Genomic DNA, 27,920 nt, shown 5'->3' with positions numbered 1-27,920 from the left:
CCAAAACAGACGCTGGGCCTGCCGGCTCTTTCTGGGGTTTTTATTTCTTTAAAATAATTCATACAAATGGTTACAGTCACAAACATGATTTTAACCAAAATATTGCTAGCCTACCACGTCAGCAGGACGGCACCCGCGCAGGCCAGGGCGCTGCGCCCTCACGTCCCGGGACCGGTGCCGACGGCCGGAGCGCGCTGTGCGCCACACCCTCCTCTTCTCTCCAAGCCACTTACAACGCCATCTTCGTTTGGAACAAGGGGGTTCATGCCAAAATGAGGAAAAACAGCCTCTGTTTTGTTTCTCTAAATTATTCTAAAAATAAGACAAGCAGGTAGAAAAAACAATGCACTGTGTGGCGTAGAAAGAAAAACGGGAAGGAGTCGTTGTCCTGAGAAGTTTGCCCAACTGCCTGGTCGCGGGTGTGTACGGGCCGCAGCCTCAGCCCGGCCTGCGGAGCACGGCCCCTCGGGCTCTCTCCCGTAGACAGCTAAGCAAACCGATCCTTTGTGATGTTCTAAAGACTGTACACGGACAAGAACATTCATGATAGAATTAACTACTAAACTTCTTTTGCTTAACGAGGACGCAAAGAACACAGGACAGCGGCTGGCCCTCGGGGAAGGACGACTACGGCTGACGCGGGGAGGGCGGAGCGGCCTCTCGCCCGCGCGGCGCCCGGACAGTCTCTGGAGCGCTGTGGCCTCGCAGACGCCGCCTCCGCCACCACCCGTCCGAAGGCGCCAAGGCTGCAGAGCTCCGCCCGGGCTACAACTGGTCACTCGCGTGGTCTCTATCTGCCTCGGGCTTGACGGTTTGGCCGGGAGAAGGGGCGTGGGGCGGGTGGGACACAGGGGGCAGGCCGTGGGACAGGGACATGGCGCTGGGGACGATGCCTTCGACGGCGGTTGGGATGCCGCTGGGGGCCACGCCCACCACGCCCGGCGGGTACCTGCTGGGGGGGGAGGACCGCAGGTGAAGCTCGCAGCAGGGATGGGGGGCGGGGCCTGGGCCAGGTCCCTCCCTCGGCTGCAGATCCCACAGCACAGGGCCAGCGAAGCGGGGGGCGGCTCCCAAAGGCCCCACCTAGCAGGACCCCTCCCCGCCCCGACTCCTCCCCTCGCTCCCGATTCCAGGGTGGTCTCTGCCCACGTGTCTGCCGCCTCCAGGCCAGAAAGGCCATCCAGCTGGGTCTCCCGCGCCCTGCCCTTCTGCTCCACTGGGGCCCAGGCCAGCACGCACGTCCAGGCCTGGGGGCCCCCCACGCCCCTGCCCCACCCGCAGTCATCACGGAAGTGTTGTGTCCCCGCCCCCGCTCACCTGTAGGCGGCCCCGTTGAGCTCGGGGTGCACCACAGCCGGGTCCATGCTGGCCCAGTGGGTGGCCGCTGTCAGGTGATCCTTATTGACACAGTTCTTCAGGCTGTCGGGGATCCGGCCTGGGAAATGCGGCGGAAGGAGGAAGGGCAGTGCGTGTGCGGCGGCTGCAGCGAGGACCCAGGGGCTCAGGGTCTCTCCCTACCCTCAGGCCCAGCAGGCACCGGTCCCGGGTACGGTCACCTCGCAGCTCAGGGAGCCCCCAGCACCGAGCGGTGCCCTTAGCTCTCTGCCGGGGCTAGGGATTTTGGAGGGCAGCAAAGGCCCAGCCCAGGTTCACAAGCACAGCCAGACTTTTTAAACGCGGGGTGAGGGAGGACACGCGTGCCGAATTCCCACACGGGCGACAGAGACCGGGCATCGTCAACGTGCTGTGCGAGGAGGACCCGAGGGCTGTGTGGGGAGCACCGTGTGGAAGCCGAGTGCCGACTTCTGCACTTGGGGGCCTGGCAGGGTGCGGAAGGGTGTGGACCCGCCCTGGCGCAGGTCGGTCTCAGCTCCGCGGCCTCGAGTGGTGGGGAGCAGAGGTCCCTCTGGCGGCCCAGCGGTGCAGGCCTCCGAAGGGGCCGCACCAGGGTCTGCCCGCAGCTCTCACCTGTGATGGCTCTCCGGATCTCCCGGGCCGCCTCCTCCCGCATCTCGATGGAGGCCTGTTCGCTGTACCAGGCCGCGTGGGGGGTGCAGATCAGGTTAGGCGCATCCTTCAGGGGGCCCTGGCTAAAGCTACGAATGGCACAGAGCAGGTCAGGGTAGTATGGGGGTGCCTGACCCTGCCTGGACCCACACTTCACCCGTGTCAGACCAGGGGACCCGAGGATGGTCAAACCTGCCCACGGGCCCCTGACAGCAGCAGGGACACTGCCCCCGCCCTCCCTGCAGGCGAGGGCGCTGGTCCCCAGAGCCGCAGGGCCTCCAGGCCCTCCCGGCAAAGCTGACAAACCAGGGGCTAGCTGCCGACCCAGAACGGCTTCTCGGTGCGGGGCCTCTACAGACGCGGCCACACGAGGGTCAGCTGCCTCGTGCACCTGGGCAAACCCACTGACGTGGCACCCCGAAGTGCTCGGCATGGAGCGCGGGTCTGAGCCCTCCCCTTGCCCACCTACAGCACCAGTCACACGCCCGCTGAGACCCGGCCGGGCCCCGGGGGCAAGCCTGCCTGGAGCAGTAGCTCAGGCTGGACACCAAGCCCAAGGACGCCGTGTCCTTGGACCCTCGGCTGGGGCCTGGAGACTACGCGTGGTGGCAGGCCCAGCCCCACTCCGGCCAGTGGCCAGCGTGGGGCGTAAGTCTGGGTGGGGGCCCGGTTGGGAGACGTGCTGTCCAAGGACCACGCAGGGTGTCGCCAGGAGGCACCTGAACGGCTCCGACTCGTGCACGTCCAGGGCTGCGCCCCGGATCCGCCCCTCCTTCAGGGCCTGGGCCAGTGCCTTCTCGTCGACCAGCCCGCCCCGGGCTGTGTTCACCAGGAAGGCGCCTTGTCGCATCTGGGGGACACAAAGGACAGCAGGAGCGAATCGACATGATCAACACAGAGACCTCTCCACTTGCCTTGCCCCGCCCACCCAGGGGAAGGGCCTCAAGGACCAGGGGGCACAGAGGGGCCGGCTCTGGGACCTCGCACTTGGCCTCTTCCCACCCAGGCCAGCAGGAGCTCTCTCGGGCCGGCAGAGGGCTTGGGGTCTGTGTGGGCCCCGCCCCACCTGGAGGACCGGGGAACGCACAGCTGGTCTCCTGCCACAGCAGTGGGGTGTCCCGGCCCAGCCCCCCGGCTGCATGTGGTGCCTGGCAAGGACCTGATGCATCCAGGACACGGTGTGGCCCGAGCTCTTAGCCCTGCACACACCTGGAAGATGGGGTTTCAGGACCTTGTGGCGCTGGCCTGACGGACAGGAGCCCTGAGACGTGGTCCTCAATGCAGCGGCCCCACCAGGGAGCCCCGTTGGCGAGGGTGGGCTGTGGCTGCACTGGCTCTACCCCCGCACGGCCTCACTTCCTTCTGCTAAAAGCCCTCAGCGTTGCCCTGAAGACGCCCCCCTCCACTGCTCCAAGGCGAGGGGCTCCACCCTGCTCTGAGGTGAAGGGTTCCCACGACCCTGAGTTCACACCAACTAAACCAGCCCCGCCAAGCTCGCACGGCCAGCCGTCAGGTCAGGGGGGCTCCGGCCCGGCTTCTCACCTGGTTCTCGGGGACGTACCCCAGGGCCATGCCTGTGCCCCCTCCCTCCCCCCTCCAAACCCACCAGCTGGAGACAGAGAGGAGCCCCAGGTGCCCGGCCTTCCCCACAGGACTGCAGGGCCTGGGGCAGACAGCAGGGGTGACCCCCCCCCCAAAAAAATACATGCACACACCTGCAAGGCGGGCAGAGCAGCGGACACAGAAAATCCCACACACAGGCACATGCGCGTAGGCACGCACACACAGGCACGTGCCTAAGCACTCGAAAGGCCTGGCCCGTGAGAGGCAGCCACTACTCGAGTGCCGGCCTGACCCAGGGCAGTTCTGAAACCCTGGTGACACCGTGTGCCTCATGGCCACTGTCCGGGCACCCCCGGCCCCCAGGGACGCTTCGCCCTGCAGACACGGTACTGAGGCATGTGGCACAGGCATACGGCGCGGGAGAACGCAAAACCCCTGGGCGTAGCGTCTGCCCTACACGTGGGGATGACAGGACCAGGGACTCAGAAGACAGGCCTGCCTGTGTGGATGACTCCCTAGCAAGTGAGTCTCCAGCCAGGAATCCACCCACCGGGAACCCAGGCCCCGACCCTCCCCCTCCCCCTCCCCCAGGCCCCTGGCACCCAGGCCCCGACCCTCGCCCTCCCCCAGGACCCCAGGCCCCAACCATCGCCCTTCCCCAGGATCCTGGGAACACGGGCCCTGACCCTCACCCTCCCCCGGGCCCCGGGCACCCAGGCCCCGACCCTCACCCTCCCCCAGGACCCCAGGCCCCGACCATCGCCCTTCCCCAGGACCCTGGGAACACGGGCCCTGACCCTTGCCCTCCCCCGGGCCCCTGGCACCCAGGCCCTGACCCTTGCCCGACCCCAGGACCCAGGGCCCCAACACTTGCCCTTCCCCAGGACCCTGGGAACATGGGCCCCGATGCTCGCCCTCCCCCAGGCCCCCGGCACCCAGGCCCCGACCCTCGCTCTTCCCCAGGACCCTGGGAACACGGGCCCCGACCCTCGCCCTCCCCCGGGCCCCGGGCACCCAGGCCCCGACCCTCGCCCTCCCCCTGGCACCCAGGCCCCGACCCTCACTCTCCCCCAGGACCCCAAGCCCCGACCCTCGCTCTTCCCCAGGACCCTGGGAACACGGGCCCCGACCCTTGCCCTCCCCCGGGCCCCGGGCACCCAGGCCCCGACCCTCCCCCTCCCCCAGGACCCCAAGCCCCGACCCTTGCCCTTCCCCAGGATCCAGGGAACACGGGCCCTGACCCTCACCCTCCCCCAGGCCCCTGGTACCCAGGCCCCGATCCTTGCCCTCCTCCAGGACCCCAGGACCCCGGGCCCCAACACTTGCCCTTCCTCAGGATCCTGGGAACATGGGCCCCGACCTTCGCGCTCCCCCAGGCACCCGGCACCCAGGCCCTGACCCTTGCCCTTCCCCAGGACCCTGGGAACATGGGCCCCGACCCTCGCCCTACCCCTGGCACCCAGGCCCGACCCTCGCCCTCCCCCGGGCCCCGACCCTCACTCTCCCCCTCCCCCAGGAGCACGGGCACGAGGGTGGCGGGCGCCCACCTGCTTGACGGTGAAGTCGTTGATGAGGTGGTGGTTGTGCTCGTTGAGGCCGCAGTGCAGGCTGACGCAGTCGCTGTGGAACAGCAGGTCCTGTAGGGTGCTCACCCGCTGCAGCCCCAGCGCCCGCTCCGTGCCGTCTGACAGGTAGGGGTCGTAGAACAGCACGTTGAAGCCGAAGGCCTTGGCCCGAAGTGCCACCGCCTGCCCCACGCGACCTGGCAGGGCGAGACTCGGCGTCACCGGGGCCGCAGGCTGAGCGACCCCCCACACCGCCTCAGTCTCCCCCGTGCCCGGGGCCGCTCGCTGTGGGGAGCACGGCCCTGTCCGCCCCCAGGCATCTGCTCCCAGACGCTAAAGACAGGGCGTTCAGAGAGGAGGGCAGGGGCTGGAGGAGGTCCCTGGGGAAGGCACAGGGTGAGGGCCGCAGCACCAGAGGGGTGGCCCTTGCATCTGGAGTGGGGAGACCAGAGGGGCTCGGAGCCACTAACTCCGGGACCCCAGGAGGGAGCCCTGACCTGGCCACAGTGGGGCCACCGGGCAGCCAGGCCCAGGACAGCGCGGCCACGGTCCCAACATCTCAGGGAGCGGTGCCGCAGGCCAGGGGGCACCCCGCATGGCACCGCAGGGCCCCTCTGGAGTCCCCGGCCGGCCCAGGGCAGGGGGACACCCATGAGGAAAGCGAGCAGGGGAGAAACAGCCCACACTCCCTGAGGCCACCGTGGTGGGGGGCGGGGTCCCGCACCTGCCCGCTGAAGGGTGACTGCCCGAGGGACGGGACCCCGGACCCCAGGTGAGACCAGGGCAGAACAGTCCTGCCGGCCGCACCCAAACAGCTGCCCACGGTGCCACGAGGCCAGGTAACTCAGCCACAGGGCACCCGCTGCCTGGTAGGTGGGGCCAGACACACACCCAGACACCCGGAGAGCCATTTAGACAGTCCCCTGAGTGGGGGCCGGGGCAAGGGCTGCTCGGGTCACCTCTGCCAAGTGAGACTCGGCCCACCCGGCCCCACCAGGTCAGAGTCTCTCGACAGCACTGCCGAATGAGATCACGCAGCCCCCAAATCGACCTGGCCAGGCACACTGGCTGCCCATCCATCCTCCTTCAACAAACCCCACGCCTGGGGCCTCAGGTGAAGGGTGCCGTCCCTGCCTTCACAACAGTGGGGGCAGCAGGGGGGAGACACTCATGGGGACCAGTCCTGGTGTCCACGTGCCCATCTCAGCAGGACGGCGATTTGTGCCGGAGGAGACAGGCCTGTGTCTCACGGACGACCCCGACCTGCCCTAACACAGGTGCGTCCTCACGATCGACAATACCCAGACGTCCCTGTGGCACTGCCCCACACTGCATACAGCACTGCCTCTGTGGGGCGGGGAGGCCATGCGGGCCAACCAGAGGAAGCTCAGGAGGCAGCATGACAAGGGGGTCCCGTCCATGCTGGCCTCCCAGGTGGGTGGAGCCCGAGTTTGGGTAGGGAAATGGGTCGCAAACAAGAAAGAGAAGAGGGACATCACGGACCCCGGACAGCTGCCTGCATGGCAGGTAAACCACCTCCCTCCACCCACAGCAGGGTTAAGGGCCACCTGGCCCTCACCTGAAGGCCACATCCACTTAGCCGTGGTCGGAGTGGGGACAGGGTGAGCGTGTCTGAGTGTGGTGGGCGTGCGTTTGTGTGCGACCCCATGGGCAACCATGTTGGCGTACGTGTGACCCGCACCTGCTGTTCCTGGGAGGATCAGCCCCATGCTGTCTCCAGCCTGGAAACCGCCCTGCATGGGGGAAGTCGCCCTCAGGTCGGGGGGACCGTCCAGCGTTGGGGGTGACCGGCCGGCAGCACAGCCAAGCCCCGGCCTCGTGGTCAGCCGAGCCAACACAAGGAGCAAGGACGCAGACTAACTCACCTAGTCCTATGATGCCCAAGGTCTCCCCACGGATCCTGGCCGCTCCAGAAGCCACTTCCCGGATCTGCTCAACGCTCTGGACCCGTGTGCCTTCCCGCAGCGCCTGGTGCAGCCAGGTGGTCCTGCGGTACAGGTTGAGGATGTGGCACAGGGTGGAGTCGGCCGTCTCCTCGACAGATGCCGCCGGCACGTTGCAGACCGCGATGCCTGGGAACAGATACGCACGCGCGGTCACCGAAGCCAGTCGTGGCCCTTCCCTCACGCAAGGCCAGAGGAGCGTCCCCGGGCCATCCTGGGAGGCTAGGAGACAGACCCTGGTTACGTGCCACGTGGAGAAGCTGCCTGCAGGTCCAGCGGCAGATGGGACGGGACATGGCAGGCATCTACCTCGCCCAGATTGCTGGCCACCTGACTTTCTAGAGGCACCTGGAGAACAGATGAGCAGCTCCTCGAGCTCCCCCAAATGCCAGGATGATGCCAAACACACCGGCAGGGCTGCAGGACGGGCCCAGGGTGGGTTCCAGAAACAACTCAGCCCACCACGAAATGCAAGAGCTGGTGGGGGACAGGGGGCCCAAGCCACAGTGTCCCCTAGACCTGGGAACAAAACTGCTGCCTGGGAGAGCAGACCAGGTCCTGGGACTTCCGAGTGCCCACCTGCCAGGCTTTGAAACGTAAGCACAGGGCTCGGCTCTGACTGTCCCTGGCGGAGGAACAGAGTGAGGCCAGACTCCGTGCACAGGGACAGAGCCTCCAAGGAGCCCCCAGGCCACGGTGCGACGCTCCTGGGCATGCTGCTTGGGGGCAGGTGACAACAGGGCGGGAGGGCTCAGCCAGGTGAGCCGGTGGTGGGCATGAGCGTGCCCACAGGAGCACAGTAAACTCCAGGACGCGTGACGCAAACCCCACCACGACTCTGCGGCAGGCAGAGATGCCGGAACGTTCTGACAAGTTCCTTCAGCTGCATCCCGGAGGAAAGGACAGGCACAACCAGGCACCGGGGGCACTGCCTCTGACCGCAGGCCCTGGCCAGGCACGACCTGGCTGGATGAGGCCACGAGGCCGGTGCAGACACACGGGGAGGCAAGATCAGAACGCACACTGCCCATGAGCCAGAGGACATGTGCTCTCGCGTGGCTTTCTGAGGAATCTGCTTTGACCAGTGGCCGGGGCTCTGCACCCCAAAAGCAGGCTCATGAGTCACCTCCAGCCAAACAGGCAGCTGCAGGGGACTCTTGGTGTAAAGCAAAACCCACAGACAAAACCAGATGTGACGAAATCCAGCCCAGGGAAGGACACACGAAAGCTGCAAAGGAAGAGCCCGGAAGCGCCCTACCTAAGTCCCCAGCTGACTTGATGTCGATGTTGTCAAAACCACTGCCGATCCGAACAATGATACGAAGAGCTTTGAACTTCTCCAGGTCCTCCCTGGTCAGCGTGATGGTGTGGTACATCAGCGCCCCCACCGCCTCATTCAGCACCTGCCGAGAGGGAGGGCGTCCGCCAGTCACATGCCGGCCCCACCTGGGCCCCCGGTCTGCCTGCTGCCCCCAAACCAGCCCAGACACCCTGGGTGGGGGGAGGGGAACACCCCACCCCCAGCCTGGCCCCAGGCTGGGACAGTCCAAGGGGCTTCCCGCTGTTCTCTCCTCTGTGCACTGCGGCCTTCTCAGGCCAGAAGCCGCTGCGGTGACATTTGAGGTCACCACAGTGTGGCCCTGCTGACTCTGCTCAGTCTCACCTGGGAGTCCAGGGCCTGCCCCGCCCCATGAACTGCAGGCCCAGGAGAACGCACTGTACGGGGAGCGGGCTGACCTTACCTGTGGGCACCAGCCAGTAAAACAGACAGAGGAAGCTGGGCGTTGGGAGGACACAGAGCATCCGAAACCCCCAGACCCTGCGGAGGTGGGTGGGGGGTGGCGGAAAGCTGCAGGGCCGCCGTGACAAATTGCTACCGGGACCGGAGCGACCCCACGAGGAAGCTACAAATCATCGTGGCAGAAGCGCACATGGGGCCCCACGACCATAAACAACTACGGGTAAAGGACGTTTCACCTGCGTAGGGAGGACGGCTGTGCCGAAGGCCGGGCCGGCGGGGTGCGACGTGCCCCTCGGATGGCGTCCGCTGCCGGGCCAGCACGGGACGCTGCGGGCCGCGCCCTCGCCCTGCACGCAGGCAGCACGGGCCCCTCCTCTCCAGGTGCTCAGGTGGGCGAGGTCTGCCCCTGTACCTGCAGCTCCCGCTGGCCCAGGGCATTCAGGGCAGCCGCAGCCAGCACGGGCCTCCCGGGGAGATGGCCATGGTTCTCCGGGACAGCCCTGGACGCCTGCCCTGGCGGGGTCCTCCTGTCTGTGTGGCCTGGGCTGCCTTGCGTGAGGCCCCAGGTGCATATCGGTGTCCTGCCTCCCCAGAGTTTAGATGACACGGGCTGATGCGCCACTCCGCTTGCAAAACCGCCCAAAGGGGGCGGCCCTCCCCAAAGTTAGGGCTCCACCCACGGCCCCGCCCACAGGGCCCGCGCAAGCGTGGAGCGTGGAGCTCTCCACGGGTGGGGATAAGCCCTGAAGACAGCGCTCAGAGCCGCTGCGCAGGCCACGCCCACACCCGAGGGGCCTGGTCCCTGCTGACCAAGCCCCTCCTCACTCCAAGCCCCGCTTCACTCTGCGGCACCCGTGCAGACCACGCCCATACCCCCACGAGGGGGCAGGCCCGCGCGGACCACGCCCACACCCCACGCGGGGCCTAGTCCCTGCTGACCAAGCCCCGCCTCACTCAGCGGCGCCTGTGCAGACCACACCCCATACCACTGTAGCGTTGCCCCCAGTGTGCACAGCACCCCGCTTGGAAGCCCCCAGGGTGCCCAGCAGCCACACAGGAGGCGGGGACGCCTGGTTTCTGGGGGGCTTGGCCCAGGTCCAGGAGGGCAGCAGGACCGCACCCCAGGGCCGCGAGCACGGCCTTCAAGGGCTGTCGTGGCAAGAGCCGGACGTTGGCGGAAGAGCCGCAAGGTCCCATCTCTGGGCCAGCAATGCTCCAGACACACGGTGTAATCCAGGGCATGTCATAGTTCAGGGACCCTAACAGGGTATAGCCGTGAGCTTTATAATCAAGACACCTCCAATTCAAAAAATGCACTGGCTACTGGGGACTTCCAGCACCACGCTACCCTGTCCTCCCCCAGACTGAGCTTCCTGTGCTGACTCCGGGTCTCCGGCATGGGGAGGGAGGCCAACCACAGGCTCTGCTGACCTTGAGTCCTCAGGACGAGTGAGGCCAGCAGTGGGCTGTGCACAGGCTGCTGGACGGCAAGGCACCAGGCATGAGCTGAGGGGGACCGCACCCAGAACGGCCTGGACTCCGGGCTGATGTGGCAGTGGAGCAGAGCAGGTGTCCCGTGTGGGGTGCGGGGCACAGTGAAGCTGCTAACCGCCCTGTCTCAGTCCCTTCCTCCACTGGACAGATGGCAACCCAAAATACAGACAACTCCCTCAGGCTGGCATGGCCTCCCTTCTCCTGCCGGCTGAGGTGGCCAGGGGGACATGGCCGTAGGGGATCACACCAAAGGGCCAAGGGAGAGATGACTGAGAGGCAGGACAGAGGCGGCCTGGGTCCCTGGTCCTGTGAGCTCTGGCTGGCCCGGACTTGAGGGTGCCGTGGGCCCCTGCTCCTGCTCCTTGCACTGAAGATCCTAGGAATTTCAGCTCCTAGAGGCAAGGATGTGCCAGGCTGACGTGTGAACAAATGGGATGGGTCACTGCCCACATCCTGACTCCTGCCCCTGGACTCCTGGAAGGAGGTCCAGGCTGCACAGGCACAGACTTCTGGCACCTTGACTGGCCCTGGTGTGAGAGGGAAGCGAGGACCCATGTGTGACAGGGGAGCAGCAGCAAGTGCTTAGGGGACACAGGGTTAACTAGGAGCGCATGAGGAGGGTGGCTGGGAAGTGGACGCGGGGCTGTGGGGCAGAGGCAAGAGGGCAGACCTTGGCCAACGAGACCCTGGGAAGAGTCCTCTGGCTGCTGTGCTGCACAGACCGGAGATGTGGATGGCCATGGCAGCAGGGGTGGGGGCGAGGGGACAGATCTGCCGGTGCCCACTGTGGGCAGACACGGACGTGCAGCGGAACTGGGGACCCAGATGCGTACAAGCCAGCGCCAGGAGGAGCAGCCCTGGGCTCAGGGACACACGGACTGTGGACGGGAGCTCCCGAGGGAGATGGGGTCTCTGGCCGGGGCAGCTGGACACTTGCGGGCCTCTTGCAGAGAAGAGCAAGGCTCAGCTGTGGACGGTGGAGAGGCTTGCGTGCGTGCAGGCGGCCGGCTTTCTATCTTGACCATTTAACCACGGCAGGCAAGTCTTCAAATCGTGACCTTCACTGTCCTGAGCTACATCCCAACACGGACGATCCAGGATCTGACGTTCCCTACTGTTGGGGCATCTGGGTTACGACCACTGTTGGCTGCAGTAAAACCCACGACTGCCTTGAGAGAAGTCCCTAGCAGTGCAAACTAGTGGGTCCGCTGGAGAGGCCACTTCCGGGCTCTGGGCGCCGCTCCGGCCGCACCTGGCGGTTACGACCCCCCGCACCGGCACCGAGCCCGCAGCGCCGGGCAGTCCGGGGTGTAAAATGCTACGTGGGAGGGACACCCGTCATTTCAGCCTTAATTTGCACTTCTCGGCGTGACCTGCCCACATAGGTTTCTTGGTAAATTTTTTCATGTCTGAATCCTTTTTCCACTGAGCCTATTTTATCCACGCAGTACCAGGTGAAGTTCTCAGAACAGGAAGCTGCAGTCCTCAGCGGCCACCCGCCCCTGGCCCTGCCAGGGAGGCCCCGCCCAGCCACAGGGGGAGAGCCCGCTGCCGCGGCAGCTCCGTGCAGACGGGCACAGGCCAGGACCACCGCACCGCTCCACCCGGCCCCCAGGCCCACGCGCCCTGGATCCCTCACATTCCCTCTCGTGACCGCGAAGGGGCTGGGATACCCCCAGGTGCCACACCGACCTCCCAGAGGGGACGTCTGTCTCCATAAGTCGGACACCGGCAACTCACATCCCCCTCCACCAGCCGTGTGGCCAGGCTACTGCCTGAACTGTGTCTTTAGCCCCCGAACGGGTACGTGGGGCCCGCCTTGCAGGATGAACTCAGTCCAGGGGCCCCGGGGTGCTCACAGCAGCAGCAGGGTCTGAGGGGCACTCGCTGGGCACCACGCGGAAGGGGAGAGGCAAACGGCTGGCTGGGAAGATGTGTGCTGGGAGGCACTGGCAGGGTCCACGACGCCCCCTCCCTGCATCCCAGAGGGGAGGCCTCGCTCGCTTCCTTTACACACACACACACACACACACACACACACACACACACACACACGCACCATGCGCAAGCTTCCCAGGACTTCAGGTTTACTTACTTTCTGCGTCCACACAAAGGTGTGACTCATTTTGTGAGGCTGAGGCTCAGAAAAGCGGGCCAGTGACACGGTGCCCCCAGCACACTTTTATATGGTTGTCACGGGATGTTTCCCTGTGATAAAGGGCCACGTGCAGGCCCAGAGGGGGCAGGTTTTCACAGAACTGCCAAAGCACCATCAAAGCCGGCCACGGCCACCGCTGAGCAGGCGTGGCGCCTCACACCTCCTGATGCTCCCTGGGTGCAGCCTGAGCCGGGCTAACGTGGGGGCGGGGACAGTGTCACCTGCTTCCCGGCGCTCACTGTTTTTGCCCAAACGCACCCTCCGCTGCCCCCCATCTGCTGGGACTTGTCTTGTCCCTGTCGCTTGGAGGAGGGCAGCGTGAGCCATCTCGGGTACAGCAAACACCCACCCATTTGTCACTCTTGTCTTTTCTTTCGCCACATGACTGTTTTCGCTGCTCTTCAATGCAGCGACCTTTTCCGTTGCACGGCCCCACTTTCCACAGAACTCAGCACGGCCACTTCTGTCCTGACCTCAGGACGGGAAGGTCAGCCCCTCCAGAAGCCCCCCTACGTTTGTCAGGACACGTGCACACGCGTGGCCGTTCACCTGGGAGGCTGCCCCGGGGTACCTGGGCTCACTTCCCGAATGCTCCCCGCTTCCCCGGGGCCTCTCAGTGGGCACCAACCCTACTGTCTGCTTAGAGTCGCTGGGACACTCCCGCCCGAAAGCCACCTCCTGCCACGCACTACTCGCTGCATAGACCGTCTCGGCATTTGCCTGGACATCCCCCTCACTTCTCGCGCGGCCCCGGTACCTCCCTCCGGGGACCAGGAGCCTCACTTTTGACCAGGACTCTCGAAACACTTTTCCTGTGCCCTTGCCGTCTTCCTTGACATGTCCCCACATTGCCCCACTTTCCCAGAAATGCCCCTCAGGGACTTCCTGCTCCAGGCCGGCTGACGGCACCCTCCCACCTGCCGTGCCTCCCCCCCCCCCCCCCCCGTCCCCCCCGGACTGCCCCTCTGCTTTGCAGGTGCCGGTCTTTAAGGAGCTTCCAAGAGTAAATGAGAAAATGCCCCTGCCTCTGCGGTCTGACAACGTGCAACCCTGGGTTGAAAACTGGTTTTCCCAGAAGCTTTAAGGTACCCAAAGTTGGGCTGGTGGCGGGATCTGCCACTTGAACAGCAAAGCATCCTGCGGGCCCCCAACACTTGTCCTGGGTTCGCGGCAGGAGAGCCAGACTCTCCATTTAGCTCTGGAAGGTTTCTTCATCACATCCGGTGATGTGTTCAGTCTCTCCTCCGTAACACTCAGGTAACATCCAACATCCAGCTGGTTACAAGCAGGCAGAACTAACTCCCTGATCCACGGCGATGTGGAAGAGAAGCCGTTTCCCTCCCAAGCCAAAGCCCTCAGATAGGTGGTCCAGGGGCCCTGTGTCAGCTCCACAGCCATCAGGGTCCAGGGCTCCCGTCTGGCGGCTCTGCCACTCCCAGGTGGCTGCCCAGGCGCCAGCCATCACACGTGGTTTCCGGCCCACAGAGAGGGAAGGCGGCTCTGCACACAAGGCCTGTCACCCGTTCCTGGTTGGACTTAGTCCCCGGGCTATGCCCGGCAGCAAAGCCTGAGGAAGGAGGTGTGTTTCCGCCGGGAAGTGGGAGGTTCCCGAGGGTGGCAGCTAGGCGGGCACGCCCGGCCGAGAGCCCTTGGGTCTGCAAGGCTCTCCTCTGGCCTCGCCTCTTCCACCTCTCCTTCAGGCTCCCCTTGGCTGTGTCTTCCAAGCTTTCTATTAAAATTAAGTTTTTCCACTTGCGTGTTTGATTTCCGAGGCGCATTCGAGTTCTCGGGTGCCGCCTTCCCGCCGCGAGCCGACGGTTGCACAAGCAGGTGCCCCGTAGGTCTCGCTGAGGCTCTGACTGGCCGGGTCCCAACGCTCTCTTGTACCCAAAGCGTAAATCACAGGCCGTTTTTCTCTGTGAGTACCCGTCGTCCCGTCTTCCCGAGCCGTCTGGCAACGTCTGTCTGTCTGCTGGGCGTGGGGCGGAATCGCCCTGGAGCTGAGGCCCCTCACTGCCCCTCCCCGGATGTCTGACTTGCTTATCTGGGTTTTATGTTAACTTATCAAGATAGTTTTGATAAATTACAATTTTAAAAGAAAACACGTTTTGTGTTAGTGTTCAAATTTATTGGTAGAATTTGCTTTACTATTGCTTATGGTTTTTAAACATTTCTATCTGTGGTCTCTTTCATGCCCTAATATGGGCTGTAGTTTTCAGCGAAACGCTTTGGGGGCGCCTGGGTGGCTCAGTCAGTTAAGCGTCCGGCTCTTGATTCGCCTCAGGCCTTGACCTCAGGGTTGTGTGTTTGAGCCCCACGTCGGGCTCTGTGTTTACAGCACGGAGCCTGCTTGGGATTCTCCCTCCCTCCCTCTCTCTCTGTCTCTCTCTGCCCATTCCCACCTGCATGTGCACACTCTAAAATAAAACTCTGAAAAAAAATTTAAGTAAAAAAATGAACTAAAAGTTTTAGTCTGGAACAGCAGAAGGTTCACAATCGCCCTCCCAGCTCCATCGTTCCACACGCACGGGTGTGCGCGGCCACATGGTTCCGCCCGGTGGTGACTGAAGTGGCCAGCACCTGGGCGGGCCACAGGCCAGACCGTCACGCGGGCAGAGCCCCACTCGGCCCCGTGCTCCTCGCCTGGGCACCCGAACCCCCATGCGCCTTGCCCCGGCGCTGCCGAACTCGCCGACCGTCGGGACAGGAGGGTCTCTCCTCTGGCATAAACACCGGGGGGTGGGGGGGGGTCACTGTGGGGGTGTCGCAGCATGTGCCTCCTCCAGAGGGGCTGCTCCGCGAGCGCCCCACAGCGGGCGGCACTCCGCCAGCCCTGGACGGTGGCGGCCGTCACTTGGTCACGGCGCTCCTGCCCCCCCCACCGGCCCGCCAGGTTCCTGAGGTTTCTATCAGCGGTGCACACGCTCAGCCCCACCCTCGGCGTCCTGGCCCCTGTGGGTTCTCTTCCACAGCCATGGGTTCTCTCTCTGCGTGGGCGGGGGCTGTCTGCCCGGGCCCTCAGGCTCTGGGACGGACACGCGGCAGAAAACGGCTGCTGGGAAGGACATGTGGCTTGGCCGACGGGGCCATCCCCTACAGGGGACTGTCCGTTGCCTCTGCCGGGCCCCCAAGGCGCAGCGGCATGGGGTCGCCGGCAGCCCAGCTCAAGGCTTGACACGGACGCATCGGGCAATGTGGGGGTGGCGGGCGGCGTGAGGACGGCGGCTTCGTCCCGTCCATCCTGTCACCAGGGCCCCAACCCAGACCCGGGGCTGGGCTGCCCACAGCAGGCCCTCCAGGAGCCACGTCCAGAAGCAGACACCCCAGGCCTAAATGCTCGGCTGCCAGCCCGGGACGCCCCAGGTGACCAATGTGGGACCAGGATGACGCAGCTCACCGGCCCCCAGTCCTGTCTGCCGTGTCCGCGGCCCCCGGATCTGCTTTCTGGGAACATCTGGTCGCAATGGCAACGGCTCGAGACGCCAAGCAGTAGCCGTCTCCGCCTCCGACAGGGTGGGGTGACGACGGCCGCACGTGTCTTGGTGGCCTGGGAGCCGCTGAGGCTCACGCCTGAGGGACCCGCCTGCCCTCCTCGCTCCCCCGAGCATCCCGCGCATTTACCTTCTCGTGGATCTCCTGCGTGGACTGTGCGTCACAGAAGGCCACCGTGGCCACGTCCTTCAGGATGGGCATCTCCACCGTGCAGTCCCGGCCGTCGAGCAGCGCTACCAGGGGCCGGGGGTGCATGGGCCCGTTCATGATCGGGGGTCGGACGCCTGCGGAGACAGGAGCGGACGCTCAGCACAGCGGCGGCCCCGGCTGAGACCTCGAGCCCCCTGCCACCTGCCACCATCCGCAGCCCGGCGCAGGCCCCGAGAGGTCCCACGTGTGCTCGTCTGTACTTTGTCAAACCAGGGTTATGAGCCACTGGGAGAAGCAAACCAGTGTCTGCTACAGCTCACTGACGCCCGAGTGAGCAGGGACCTCGCCGACGGTCACCACCCCACGGGGCTGAGGGCTGCAGACACACGTGGAGGCGCCGGGGCAGCCGCGGTCTTCACCACTGTGACCCCGGGACATGCAGACGCAGCGCCACAGGCCTCATGATGCCATCCGTTCTTTTCCGCCTCTGGCGGCAGCGTGGCTACCCAGAAACCCTGAAGGGACCGCGTCTGCTGGCAGATTTGAAGAGCAGGGACCGTGCAGGGGTGGGGGGGTGAAACCTCCGTGATGCGGTCAGAGCCCCCACCTTGCCCGGCGGGGGACTCAGAATCGCCAGACGCTCCTTCCACACAGGAGGGGACTACGCCTCATCCAGGAGGGCCTGCCAGGCGACGGGACCAGCCCCGCGCACCCCACGGCCTCACAAAGACTCGCCCCGGGGAAGGCCCACGGCCCCAGTGCGCCGCCTACGTGAGCCGCCTGGACGCGGCGGCCCCAGCGGGTGGCTCAGAGTGGGGTTTGCAGGGCCAGAACCCCGTCTCTGCTGCCTCCCTCCCTGCCCCGCGAGCAGTGCGATTCCCGCCCCCGGGGGGCCCGGCACAGGCGCGGTTTCCAGACGGCCCGGAGCTGCGCGCACCGACGGCGCTCACGTCTCCAGCTGTGCTGGGACAGTGATCTCACTTAGAAGACTGACTTTACCAGCAGAGGCTTATCGCCGCTGTTCTCGAGTGACCTGGAAGACGCCCGCCGTCAGAGTCCCTCAGCTCTAACTCCTGACAAGCACGGACCGGCGTCACCCCCGCGAGCTGAGCTCTGAGGCTGTAAGGCCCCCCTGCGGGCCCGGACACCGCCGATGCCAGGGCGCCGCCCGCTGGAGAGCAGGCCCAGTCCGCAGGGCTGCCCAGACGCAGCGTCGGGACCCCCGACCGGACGACGCCCCCTCACCCAGGGAGGCCCCGGCCTCCCGACCACGCAGCCAGCGCCGGAACAGGCCTTGGGTTTCTGCGGCAACTCCCCAACCCGGGACCGAGCTTGCGGGCGGACGACCAGAACAAACCCAGCATCGACCTGTGGCCTGGCCCACCTGCCCTGGGGAGGCATGGGGGGGGGGGCTGGGCCCCCCAAGGAACCCCCTCGCTCCACCGCACGCGGGGCCTGAGGCTGTCCTGACCCGCCGCACGTGCCGAACGGACAGGGTGACCGCGGTTGCAGAGGGCCTGGTTTCCAGCTGCTTCACACTCCGGGAGCCCCGACCAACCTGACATTTCTTAATATGGGCTCAGCTTCCACGACCATGAATTCGACTTTTCAAAGCGTTTTATCTTCAGAATCCCCCGGCAGAACCGCGTCCTGTCACTGGATCCTCATCCCACGTCTTTAATTGTCTCGAACCAAAGCTCTTAGGCTCCTGATCCTTGGCGACCACTGAAGCCTGCGCCGGGGTCAAAGTCTGACTAAAAATTAAACACAAGAGACACGTTAAAATACCGTCGAGAGCCAACTAGGACTCCCAGACGCCGGAAATTCCACACTGCATCCTTGATTCTGTGCCCGCGGCTGCCAGGCCGGGACCGCCCAGAGCCAGGAGCCGCGCTGCTTACCCTGAAGGTCCTCCTGGCACGTGGGAACCCCGCCCCAGGCGCTACCAGTGTCCGCGAGGTGCGAGGCCGGGGCCCTGGGGGCTAGTCTGCCGCCAGTCCTGCAAACCTCGGTCTCGTGCTCCCAACGGCCTCCTGGGCCTCTGCGACTGTGCAGGGAGAGTGGACTTCTGAGGGGGCCACCGAGAGGGGGACCGCAGGATGCAGACCGGGACACAGACACCACTGTCCTGCACCACACAGGACCCAGGCAGGGGCTGTCCCCCAGGCCCCTTCTGCCAGTCCCCACAGGCCACATCCCGGGCACCGGCATCGACTCAGGCACGGCCCCCCCACCCCCCGACAGGACACTGAGGACACACTCCTGGTCACACACCTGTACGGACGGGCTGAGGACGTGCCAAGAGCTGGGACTGAGCATGGATGCTCAGGACCCCTGCTCTCAGCATGGGGACAGTGTGCCAGGGTGGCCCCGAGGCCTGGCCCCAAGCCATGGTGGCCGGGACCCGCGACACCACCGGTGTCAACCTTGGGATCAGATGGCACCTCGGGAGGCCAGCACGGAGCAGGGACCGGATGCACTCATCCCCCGCCCGATGCCGGCCACAGGGACATCGGGCAGACTGGCCACAGCAGGGACGTACCTGCGGCCCATGGGACCCACGTGGCTCTCACCCTTGCCAGACTCCAGCTGTGACCGCCACTTCTGCACCAAGGCGGGTGCCCTGTGGTCCTGACCCGCGAGCCCAGGCTGTGCCAGAAGGCCACGCTCGACCACAGCACCTCCCGGGTCTGCTCACCTTTAGTCTGTGCAGGTGTGACCTCTGACCCATATCCTCCGTCCCCGCCCCCGAGCGAGGATATGCCTTACAACCTGAACCTTTGCCGACTGGGCTCGACCGGGCAGGACCCAGCCTGCAGCAACCCTGGGACACGTGGTGGCAGGGGAGTGGGGGCGGCCCTGTGTGTGTGGGAGTCTAGGGCTGGTGCAGGAGGTAGCAGCAAGGCCAGACCCAGGCCAGCCCCGCCCCACCCCACCTCCCCAGGAGGCAAGCCTCACCCTCGACCTTGACCTTCAGAAGACGAGCAGGGGGCCAGCAGCGGGCCTGAGGTGTCTGGGCCAGGGGCGGCAAGCTGGCTGCCAAGGACACAGGTGTCCACCAAGGACAGCTGAATCAGAGCCCTCGAGTCTGGCTGGCCTGGCCTCCCCAGGACTTCTGCGCCTCCCTGGTGGTGAGTACCCCGACTGGCCCCAGATGAAGCACCACTTCCCAGGCCTCACGGGATCCCCACGTTCCCTGGCCAAGTGGGGTCGCCCTGTCTGCCCTGCCTCACCCCGCACAGTCAGCGAGTGCAGGGGAAGAGGGGCTGGAACGGGCCACAGCCAACCGTGCAGTCACTAGGCTTTCTTCAGTCTTCCCCCTAAATCCTGAAAGCATCCAGGGTGTCTCTGGCCGGATCTTCCCTGGTCGGCGTGGCCCTCAGCAGACGGTGTTTCCGCACGCTTGCACGTCCTCCGAGGGGCCCAGGGCCATATGCCCTGTACACACGGGTCCCGAGTGCCCTTGCACCCCTGGGGAGCTGAGCCAGACGCCTCAGGCACTCTGGCGTCACGCCCTGGATTCTCCGGTGCCCACTGCTAACCTCTGTTGTGAAAATGATTTCAGAAGGAAGCGTGGCTTGGCCAAACCTGACCTGGGTTCAGAAACCCTCGAGCAGCCTCAAGGGGTCAGGGTGTGTTTCCGGGCCACCTCACTATGGGCAGAGGTGTGAGCCCCACCCAGGGAAGCACCAGCCGGTGTGGGGCTCAAAGGCCAGCCCGAGTCAGGCTCCACGTGCAGATGGGTGGTGACTTCAGGCTCGGGCCACACACCCATGAAGGCGAACCTGGCTCCCGCCTGCCCCGGTGCCCCACGGGTCTCAGTGCCTGGTGCCTGGGGCCAGGGAGGGTGACCCAAGTCCAGCAGTGGAAGAAGCCAAGTCCAGTGCGGGAGAGAATAACAAGGCCGTACGACTACAGGAAGCTTCTAGGCTGGTGCCGGGGGGCATTCAAGTTGTGAAAATACCATCTCCACCTCGTTTCCAGAAAATGCCAGAGAGAAGCCCCCCTAAGTGATCTCACTGCTCAGAACAACTACAGAGAGCCACAAGGACACAGAGGTGGGAGAGAGGGTGCAGCAAAGGACTGGGGAGGACACACGGTGGGGGGAGGTTCCTTGCGGGCCGGCAGTAAGGACAGGGCCAGGGTCACTGGGGTCCCGAACTGTGTCTGCTCTCCTCGCTGAAGTACCTTTTCTCAAGCAGTTTTGCCGTGTAATCAATTTTCTAGAATTCAGTTTTGCCATAAATGATAAAATCACAAAAACTAAAAACTGCTCATTAAAAAAGACAAAATGCGGAGTGCCTGGACGGCTCAGTCGGTTCAGCACCAACTCTTGATTTCGGCTCAGGTCATGATCTCACAGTTTGGGAGTTCGAGCTCAGCACTGGCCTCTGGGCTGCAGCACAGACCCTGCCTGGGATTCTCTCTGCCTCTCTCCCTGCCCCTCCCCCATGCACACAAGCTCTCTGTCTCTCAAAACAAGTAAATGAACTTGAAAAAAAAAAGACAAAATAAAACGCGAAAAATTAATAACGAAATTAGAAAGACCTTACCGTAAAACAGAAAAACGTTAGCACGCGTGCGCACTGGCGCGTGCGGGTTCGCCTGGTGCTGGTGCCACAGGCGCTCGACCCCAAGAGTGGCCCGCGCACCGGGAAGGGGCGCCAGCTGGCACGCACCAGCATGTCCCCGCCGCCGCTAATTCCAGGCGCCCCGCCACACGCCCACCACACGCCCCCCGTGGCTCAGACCCCGCGGGGCTGGGAGACCATCAGGAGGGCTGAGCTTTCGTAACAGCGAAAGGGGTGTTCCCCCTCAACAGGGAAATGAAACCAAACGTCCACCAGTCAAGGAAACCTCTGGACGGTCCACGGTTATCGTTCGCTCTTCCGCAGCAAAACCGCCTTCCGGCCAGTTAGTTACGTGGCGGACCACCTCGCGCTGCCCCAAGCTCCCCAAACACGCGTGTCCGGCACCTACACGCGGCAGCCCCAGGCCAGGCCTCCTGCCCCCATGGGCGAGGGACAGCTGGAGAGAGTAAGGCCAGCAGGGTGGACCCCAGGGTCCCCGTGGGTGCCCTGCCCGTGTCCCTCCGCCCCACCCCCTTCCTCCCGGTGCCCATCCCACGATGACCCACAGGAGGCTCCTGAGAGTCCCCTGCTCCAAGACGGCAGCAACAGCTCTTGTACCGAGAGCCCCTCGCCAGGGGACGGGGCCTGACTACCGGGGGTGGGGCCCAGAGACCCGATGGGGGTCTGGGAGCGTGGGACACAGGGCTTCCGCGCCCGCCCGACCCCGTACTCAACACTGCTGGGCTCCCTTCTGCCCCCGCCCGGCCCCGACGTCCCACTCCCGACGACATGCGGGCTGGCTTATGGCGTCAGCAGGAGAGGGGCATCTGTGGGCACCCACCTCGGCACCTAATGGGCGCCAGGCGGGCGGTGAGCCCACGGGGAGGGAGTGGATTCCGGCGCCCGCCCGACACACACATCCGCTTTACTCTGCACGTGACGAGCTGCGCTCTCCGAGGTGGTAGCTCTGGGGGGCTGGGTGCCCGCAGTGGGAGGTGACGGCACCCACATCGGGCCCCACGATCGCAGGTGCGCACCTGCATCCCTGCAACTCAGCAAGGCGGTGGAGGAAACGCAGCGGTCAGCACGGCTAGTGACTCAGGAAGCTCTGGCCGGAGCGGGGGGCACAGGGGGGCGGAGGGCCCGCTGAGCTGCGGCGGATGCCTCTGCTGGCCGCCACACGGCACAGGCCCCGCGGAGAGGCACGCGTGAGCACCAGCACAGGTGCTGCGACGCTTGTCGGCACACGCTTCTAGGCTGGCCAGCCGGCTGCCAGTAAGCAAGGCCGCAGCACAAAGCATGGTTGGGGGGGGGGGGGGGCAGGACTCCAGCTGTGACACCAGCACCTCGGCGGGAACACCCCCACCCGGCACGGGGCAGCTGCGTGCAGGGGTGCACACGCTCTCTGTCCTGTCCTCGTACTCGCCCTGAAGTCTGAAGCTGGTCTCAAAGCTCATCTGAAAGAAAACAGGGCAAGAGAAGGGACCACAGGTCCCAGGGGCCCCTTCCACAGCTGTCTGCGTGGAGCTCCAGGAGCCTGTCACCCCCCACCCCAGACCCCCTCCCACAGGTGTCTGCGTGGAGCTCTGGGGTCCTGTCTCCCCGCCCCACCGCCCCGCAGTCACTCCTGCTCTCCCCACCCCCAGACCCGCTGTGCTTGATTTGACCTGGCCTCCTTGGCCCGGCTCTCCACTGGGGCTCACTCTCGGGAGATTGGGGGTCTAGGGACACCCGAGGTGTCCAGCCCTCTCCAGACGAGCCACAGCAGCTTCCGGAGAACCTAGCCCACTCTGGGTGCAGCACACCTGAGCTGGGACCCCGGGCCCTCCCCATCCTCCCCGCCAACTCTGACAAGCACTTCCTGCTCTACACCCACAACACACTCCCAGGACTCCAGCTGCTTCTCCAGCCTCAGAGACTAAGCCGTCTTCCCATACCCCCAACCCCCCTCCGCTCAGGCCCCAGGTCTCCCCACTGCCACAGCCGGGCCCCTGGTCCTAGATGCTGCCTTCGAGACACTGCGCCCCTAACCCAGAGCCTGTCACACCCCCGAGACCCTCAGGTGCTGCCTAGCCCCTGCCAGCCCTTCCTTCCTTCTCCACAGAGCCGGACCCTCAGCCACAGCAGGCTGCCCGCGGCCAGCCCCCTCCGTCTTTCAGCTTCTGCCGGCCAGTGGTCACACCCTCCGGACGGCAGCCTCCTCGGGCTGTCCTGGTCCAGAGGCCCCAGGCCTGGCCACACTGACCGGGGCAGGGCTGCGGGCTGAGTGGAGGGTGGCTCCCACAGCGGGACTGTGTCTGGCCTGGCAGGACCCGAGCCCGCGCAGACCAGGCCAGGGTGCTCCCTCGGGCGACGCGGGGCCGTGGGGCAGAGTGGCCTCGCAGACCTCAGCAGCCGGACTCTCCGTCAGCTGCACGCGCTGTGCCACCCCCGTAACTTACTGTAACCCACGAGGGCACTGACCACCACCCACGTGCGGACTAAAACCGTGGCAGAGGCACGCTCCTGTCCCCAAGAGCCTCGGTCCCACATACTCCTCTCTCGTGCTTTTATGCAGCTTTGTGACGCTTCAGGATCCCACAAACGAGAACCTGATCGCCGTCGCAGAGAGGGTACTGGCTGGCAGTGGAGGGAAGGTGGCCTTCCCTCCCCTCCGCATGTGGCATCCGACAACTGCTTTGGGGACACCCCACGCGGTGCCACCACCTTCAAGACCTGGCCAAGCTGCAGGACACGGACATCACAGACGTAGGAAGACGGAAGTCAGTGGCACCGCGGCCTCCATACAGGCCAGAATCCACGCCTGGGGAGGGTCCAGAAAGCGCCGCCTCGGCCCCCCCACCCCAGCCCCCCGCCCGCCAGACCTGCTGGGATTTCTTCTCAACCGTCCCAGCTTCCAGTCCTACCACGCTGTCACCACCCCCACCCCGCCCCCGACCTCGCCGAGCACAGTGCTCTTGTACCACGGCGGCCGTCCAGCCCGTCTATGGCCGGGCTCCAGGGCTGACAGGGACATAAGGGACCCCTTCCCCCAGGGCGCCACACCAGTGCCGGCCCGTGACCCGTCCGCAGCTGAGCTTCCCGGGACGGCAGTGACAGGAGATGTGAAGCCCCGTCTGGGGACCAGAGGCGAGTGAGGTGTGGACACCCCCCACCCCACCCACAGACGGCAGTGCCGGGGCCAGACACCTCCCCCCCAGCCCCCGGAGCCTCGCACGGGTCCTTCTTCACGCCACCAACGGAGGGAAACCAGGAGACGCGCTAGCCTTTGACCGGGCCCTCCACACCCAGGAGCCCCGGGCGGCGGCCACAAGCTGTGCTCTGGCTACTGGACCGGCAACGCCCCAAGGGCACGGGCACGGGCAGTTCTGCTGGCCCAAAGGAAGCCCCCGCCGATCTTCAGCTTCCACCGGGTTAGGGGGGAGCCAAGGCCAGACCTGCCTCCGAACCCAAGGACCCTCCTCCTGCAGACAGTCGTTCATCTCTGCCCTGAGGTTCCAGACAGGGGTGGCTCCAGCTCCCCAGAACATGGGGCCCTCGGGGCTGAGCGCCAAGAACCGGGCCCTGCCCCAGGACAGTCAGCGGGACCTCAGCAGGGCAGGCGACACCAGCCCCAGGCCCAGCTCCGTGCTCCCAGCCCCCCACCCCCAAGTGTCCTCGAGCTGAAGAAAAGAGGCAGGAAGGAAACCCCAAACGCAGTCAGAGGAGAGGATGGACAGGGGCTGAGACAGGTCATCCCTGCCACAAGTTCATTTCTCAGAAACGGAGAGAACAGAGAACAACCCGCCACAGCTGGACAGGCTGGAGGTGCACCAACACCCCGAGACAGGCTGAACAGGACACACGTGCGTGGGGCGGGAAACATGCAGCCCCAAGCGCGCATCCCTCAAGAGGCCTCGCAGAGACACCCAAACCAAACCCTGCGCTCAGCGGTGGTGACAAAACCCGACAGAGAAGAACCCTGGAGCGACCGTGGAACACAACAGCCGGCCCCTGCAGGAAGTGGAGCTCCAGGGCCGGCACACACAGCGGGCACCAGTGGGAGCCGCAAGGAGGGGAGCAGACCAAAGCCGGGGTCCAGCAGGCCCCCCACGGCCCCCTTTGGCACAGTCCTGAAGCTCTAGGGTGGACAGGTGAACCCCAGAGCACACACATCGTCAGGCTGACATCCAGGGACAGCAGGGCGGGCACACAGCACAAGGCGGCACTGCCCCAGGCTCTGCTCCTGTCTCCATTCCTGCCCCAGGACCCTGCTCTGTCCCCAGGCCTGTCCTGCCCCGCCCCTCACCCTGGCCCTGGCCCCATCCTGTCTCCTAGACCCGTCCCCAACACTTAACAGGTGCTCACTCACGATCCCACATGGCCTCACACCGCCATCCCCACCTGACAGATGCACACGAGCAGGGCACAGGACAAGCTCAAGACCACACACCCGGCAGGAGCTCGGCCGGAATGCCCCCAGGGACGGGCTAGGTCTGTGCCCTGGTCCTCTCTGGTCACTCCCCTAAGAACCTCGGGGATGCCACCCCACACCCTGTGGGCCTGCACTGACCCACAGGGCGCGTGTGCAACGCTCCCTGGGCCTCAAATGTCGGCGGCCATGCTGGAGGCCAGCAGCTACAGAGCACTCTTTGGTGTACATTTTTATACAAATGAAGTCGCTGCTCTTGAAGGAGAGGACGGATCCTGGAAAAGGGGAAACCAGGTAGGAAAAGGGGATGTGGCCACCCCCCCATGTGCGACCTAATTCTCCAGCCACCCCCAGAAGTGGGAGCTGGGTGAGGATTTCACCTCTGACCGCTCGATTCAGACTAACTAGAGAAAGCCAATCTTGTTCCACTTCTGGGTGACAAGTGGTCCCCCCTCCCCCAACCAGAGGTTAATCTGTCCTAAACAAAGCACGGGGAAAATGATCACTATAAAGGGGTCTGGCCGCTGGCCAGGTTCCCGGCTTAAGCCGCTGCCAGCTTCAAGGCTGTCCTTCCGGGCATGCCCAGAGGTGGTGCCCTCATTTCTCCGCACACAGGCAGAGGGCCGGGCAGGGCACCCAGCCACAGAAAGATCTAGCCTCCAACTCCTGGCTCAGGTGTGGTTGTAGTCTCCCTCCCACAGGCCTCAGGGAGCCAGTGCCCCCAAGGTTCCAACGGCAGAGGGGAGGAGGAGGGGCAGCTCCCTGGCCCACCCAGCCTGGCCCCTCCCCTGCTGGACCCACTCCAGAGAAGGCCCCAGGCCCCGCGGCTGAAGGCTGGAGTTGACCGGGAACTGCAAGATGGCCCCCTACACTTGGGTTCAACAGGGGGCACCAGGCACTGAGACGGCGACCAAACCAGCACCCACCCAGGAGTGTCCCCAAGCTGCCCTGCTCCCCTACAGCCCCAGACCCAGGGTCCCCAGTGGGAAAAATGGGGGGCAAGGCCCTGCTGGGTTGTCTAGAGCACCTGCTAGGATCCTGGTTTCTGACACCTTTATAAGTGCAAAGGGGAAAAGAGGTGCCTATGACAAACTGAATGGGGTCCACACCTCTTGACGTACTACGGTGGAACAGACTGGCTCAGAGGAGTGAGTGCAGCGCGCAGGCTGCTCGGTTGGGGAAGCCCGCGCCCCAGGCTGCTGGCTGAGGGCCACCCAGGGAAGGAAGAGCCGCCCTCCCCACCAGCTGGGCGCTCTAATTTTATTCCCGTTTAGAAAATGAGTAAACAACTTCAAAGGGCAGCACGAAGCGTGCCATAAAGCTAAGCGCCCCCAAAACCGCCTGAAAGAGCAGCAGCGAGGAAGGAGCCCAGCATCCGCGGCAGCACGCGGCCAGCAAACGCGCCCGGGGCGCAGGGCCGGAGCTCGGCGCCCGCAGACACGCAGACACGCAGCCCCGCGCCGCAGTCCGCGCCCGGCCTCGCCCCGGGAGCCCACCCACGGCGGCTCCACACGCCGGCGCGTCCAGGTCGGGGAACGGGGACAACGGCCAGGCCACGGGGGGCCCAGAGGGGACAAGGCCACGCGACCGCCAGGAGGCCGGCCCGGTCCCGGCAGGACGGACGCGGGCCGGGACGCAGCGGCCCGGCCCGCGAGGGGCCGTGAGTCCGCAGGGTCTAGATGCCAGGGCGCACCACCGGCGCTGTAGGGCCGGGACTGGGGGTCAGGGGCCGGGCGCGGCGCCCCTTTGTGTCACCTGCGCGGGCGGCGGCGGGCGGGGGCTGGCGTGACGGCGGCGCCGGCGCACGCGCACTCGCACGCAGCCGCTCGCGCACGCGCACGACCCTCTGCGGCCCCGCCCCCGGCGGCGCGCGGGATACCGGCACGCACGCGCACTCGCACACAAAGCCGGGGCCCGCGCGCGCCCGCCCGCCCCGCCCGCCGCCCCGCCCCCGCGGCCGGAAATGCGCGCGCGCGGCCTTACCGAGCGGCAGGCCCTTGTTGAGCAAGTGCGAGCTGCCCATTGAAAGGCGCGGGCGGCCGCGGGCCCCGACGAGTCCGGCGCGCTCCGCCGCGAGCCCGGCGCGTGGGGCGGCCTGGGCGCCGTCCGCTGCTCCGCCCGCTCGCCTGCGCCCGGGCGCCGCCGTGCCGAGCCGCGCCGCGCCGCGCCAGCAGCCGCTCCACCGGGCGGGGACAGGCGGCGCGCGCGCGGGCGGGGCTTCCGGCCCAGCAGTCTCCTGTTTCCAGGCGCGAGCGCCGCGCAGCAAGACGCGGGCGGCTGCAGGCCGCGCCCGCCCGCCCCGCCCGCCCCGCCCCGGCAGCGAGGCTCTCCCGCCGGCCGCGCCTGGCCGCACCTACCGGCATCCGCGCACCCTCCTACCCCGCACCCAGCAACCCCCTCCCCCGCCGCCCCGTATCCGCGCGCACACACACGCAGCTGCCCCGCACCCACCAGGCCTCCACCTGCCGCGCGCGCGCGCGCGCGCGCGCGCACACACACACACACACACACACACACACACACATCTCTGCCCCGCACCCATACGTGCACCTGCTAGGCCTCCACCAGGCCCCCACCTGCCCTGCACCCGCGCGCGCACACATACACACACCTGTCCCGCACAGGCACGTGACTCGCACCGGCACACCCGCACAAACACCCATCTACACACTTTCTCCGCACACACGTTCGCCGTGTGCCATCTGCTCCGCACCCACTGGACCTTTACTGGCAGGCCGCACCTGCTCAGCACCCAACCGAGTGCCAGGCCGCATCTGCCCTGCACCCGCCCCCTGGGAGCAGTG

The 27,920-nt window shown here is 65.7% G+C and overlaps 1 protein-coding gene across 4 annotated transcripts; it reads right to left on the bottom strand.

Annotated features, from left to right (window-relative positions):
• Nucleotides 1-19: 19 nt before the first annotated feature.
• Nucleotides 20-27,453, bottom strand: CTBP1 (C-terminal binding protein 1). Of its 4 annotated transcripts, none has more exons than XM_027063922.2 (10): nucleotides 27,100-27,310; nucleotides 17,693-17,888; nucleotides 16,114-16,268; nucleotides 8,358-8,502; nucleotides 7,022-7,228; nucleotides 5,118-5,332; nucleotides 2,727-2,857; nucleotides 1,969-2,096; nucleotides 1,318-1,435; nucleotides 20-952 (listed from the first exon to the last, which is right to left on the bottom strand). In XM_027063922.2, exons 2-10 carry the CDS (start codon nucleotides 17,697-17,699, stop codon nucleotides 766-768), a joined length of 1,293 nt encoding a protein of 430 aa, XP_026919723.1. In that variant the 5' UTR covers nucleotides 17,700-17,888; nucleotides 27,100-27,310; the 3' UTR covers nucleotides 20-765. The 4 variants fall into 4 exon arrangements, with proteins under 4 accessions (XP_026919723.1, XP_053073705.1, XP_053073706.1 ...); XM_053217730.1 differs by lacking the exon at nucleotides 27,100-27,310 and adding an exon at nucleotides 18,036-18,638; XM_053217731.1 differs by lacking the exon at nucleotides 17,693-17,888 and having other exon boundaries at nucleotides 27,100-27,453.
• Between the last annotated feature and the right edge of the window lie 467 nt (nucleotides 27,454-27,920).

The sequence above is a fragment of the Acinonyx jubatus genome, chromosome B1 (assembly GCF_027475565.1).
Source record: "Acinonyx jubatus isolate Ajub_Pintada_27869175 chromosome B1, VMU_Ajub_asm_v1.0, whole genome shotgun sequence".
NCBI lineage: Eukaryota > Metazoa > Chordata > Mammalia > Carnivora > Felidae > Acinonyx > Acinonyx jubatus.
The sequence above is the reverse complement of the archived record's forward strand: the minus strand, read 5'-3'. Positions and strand labels throughout refer to the sequence as shown.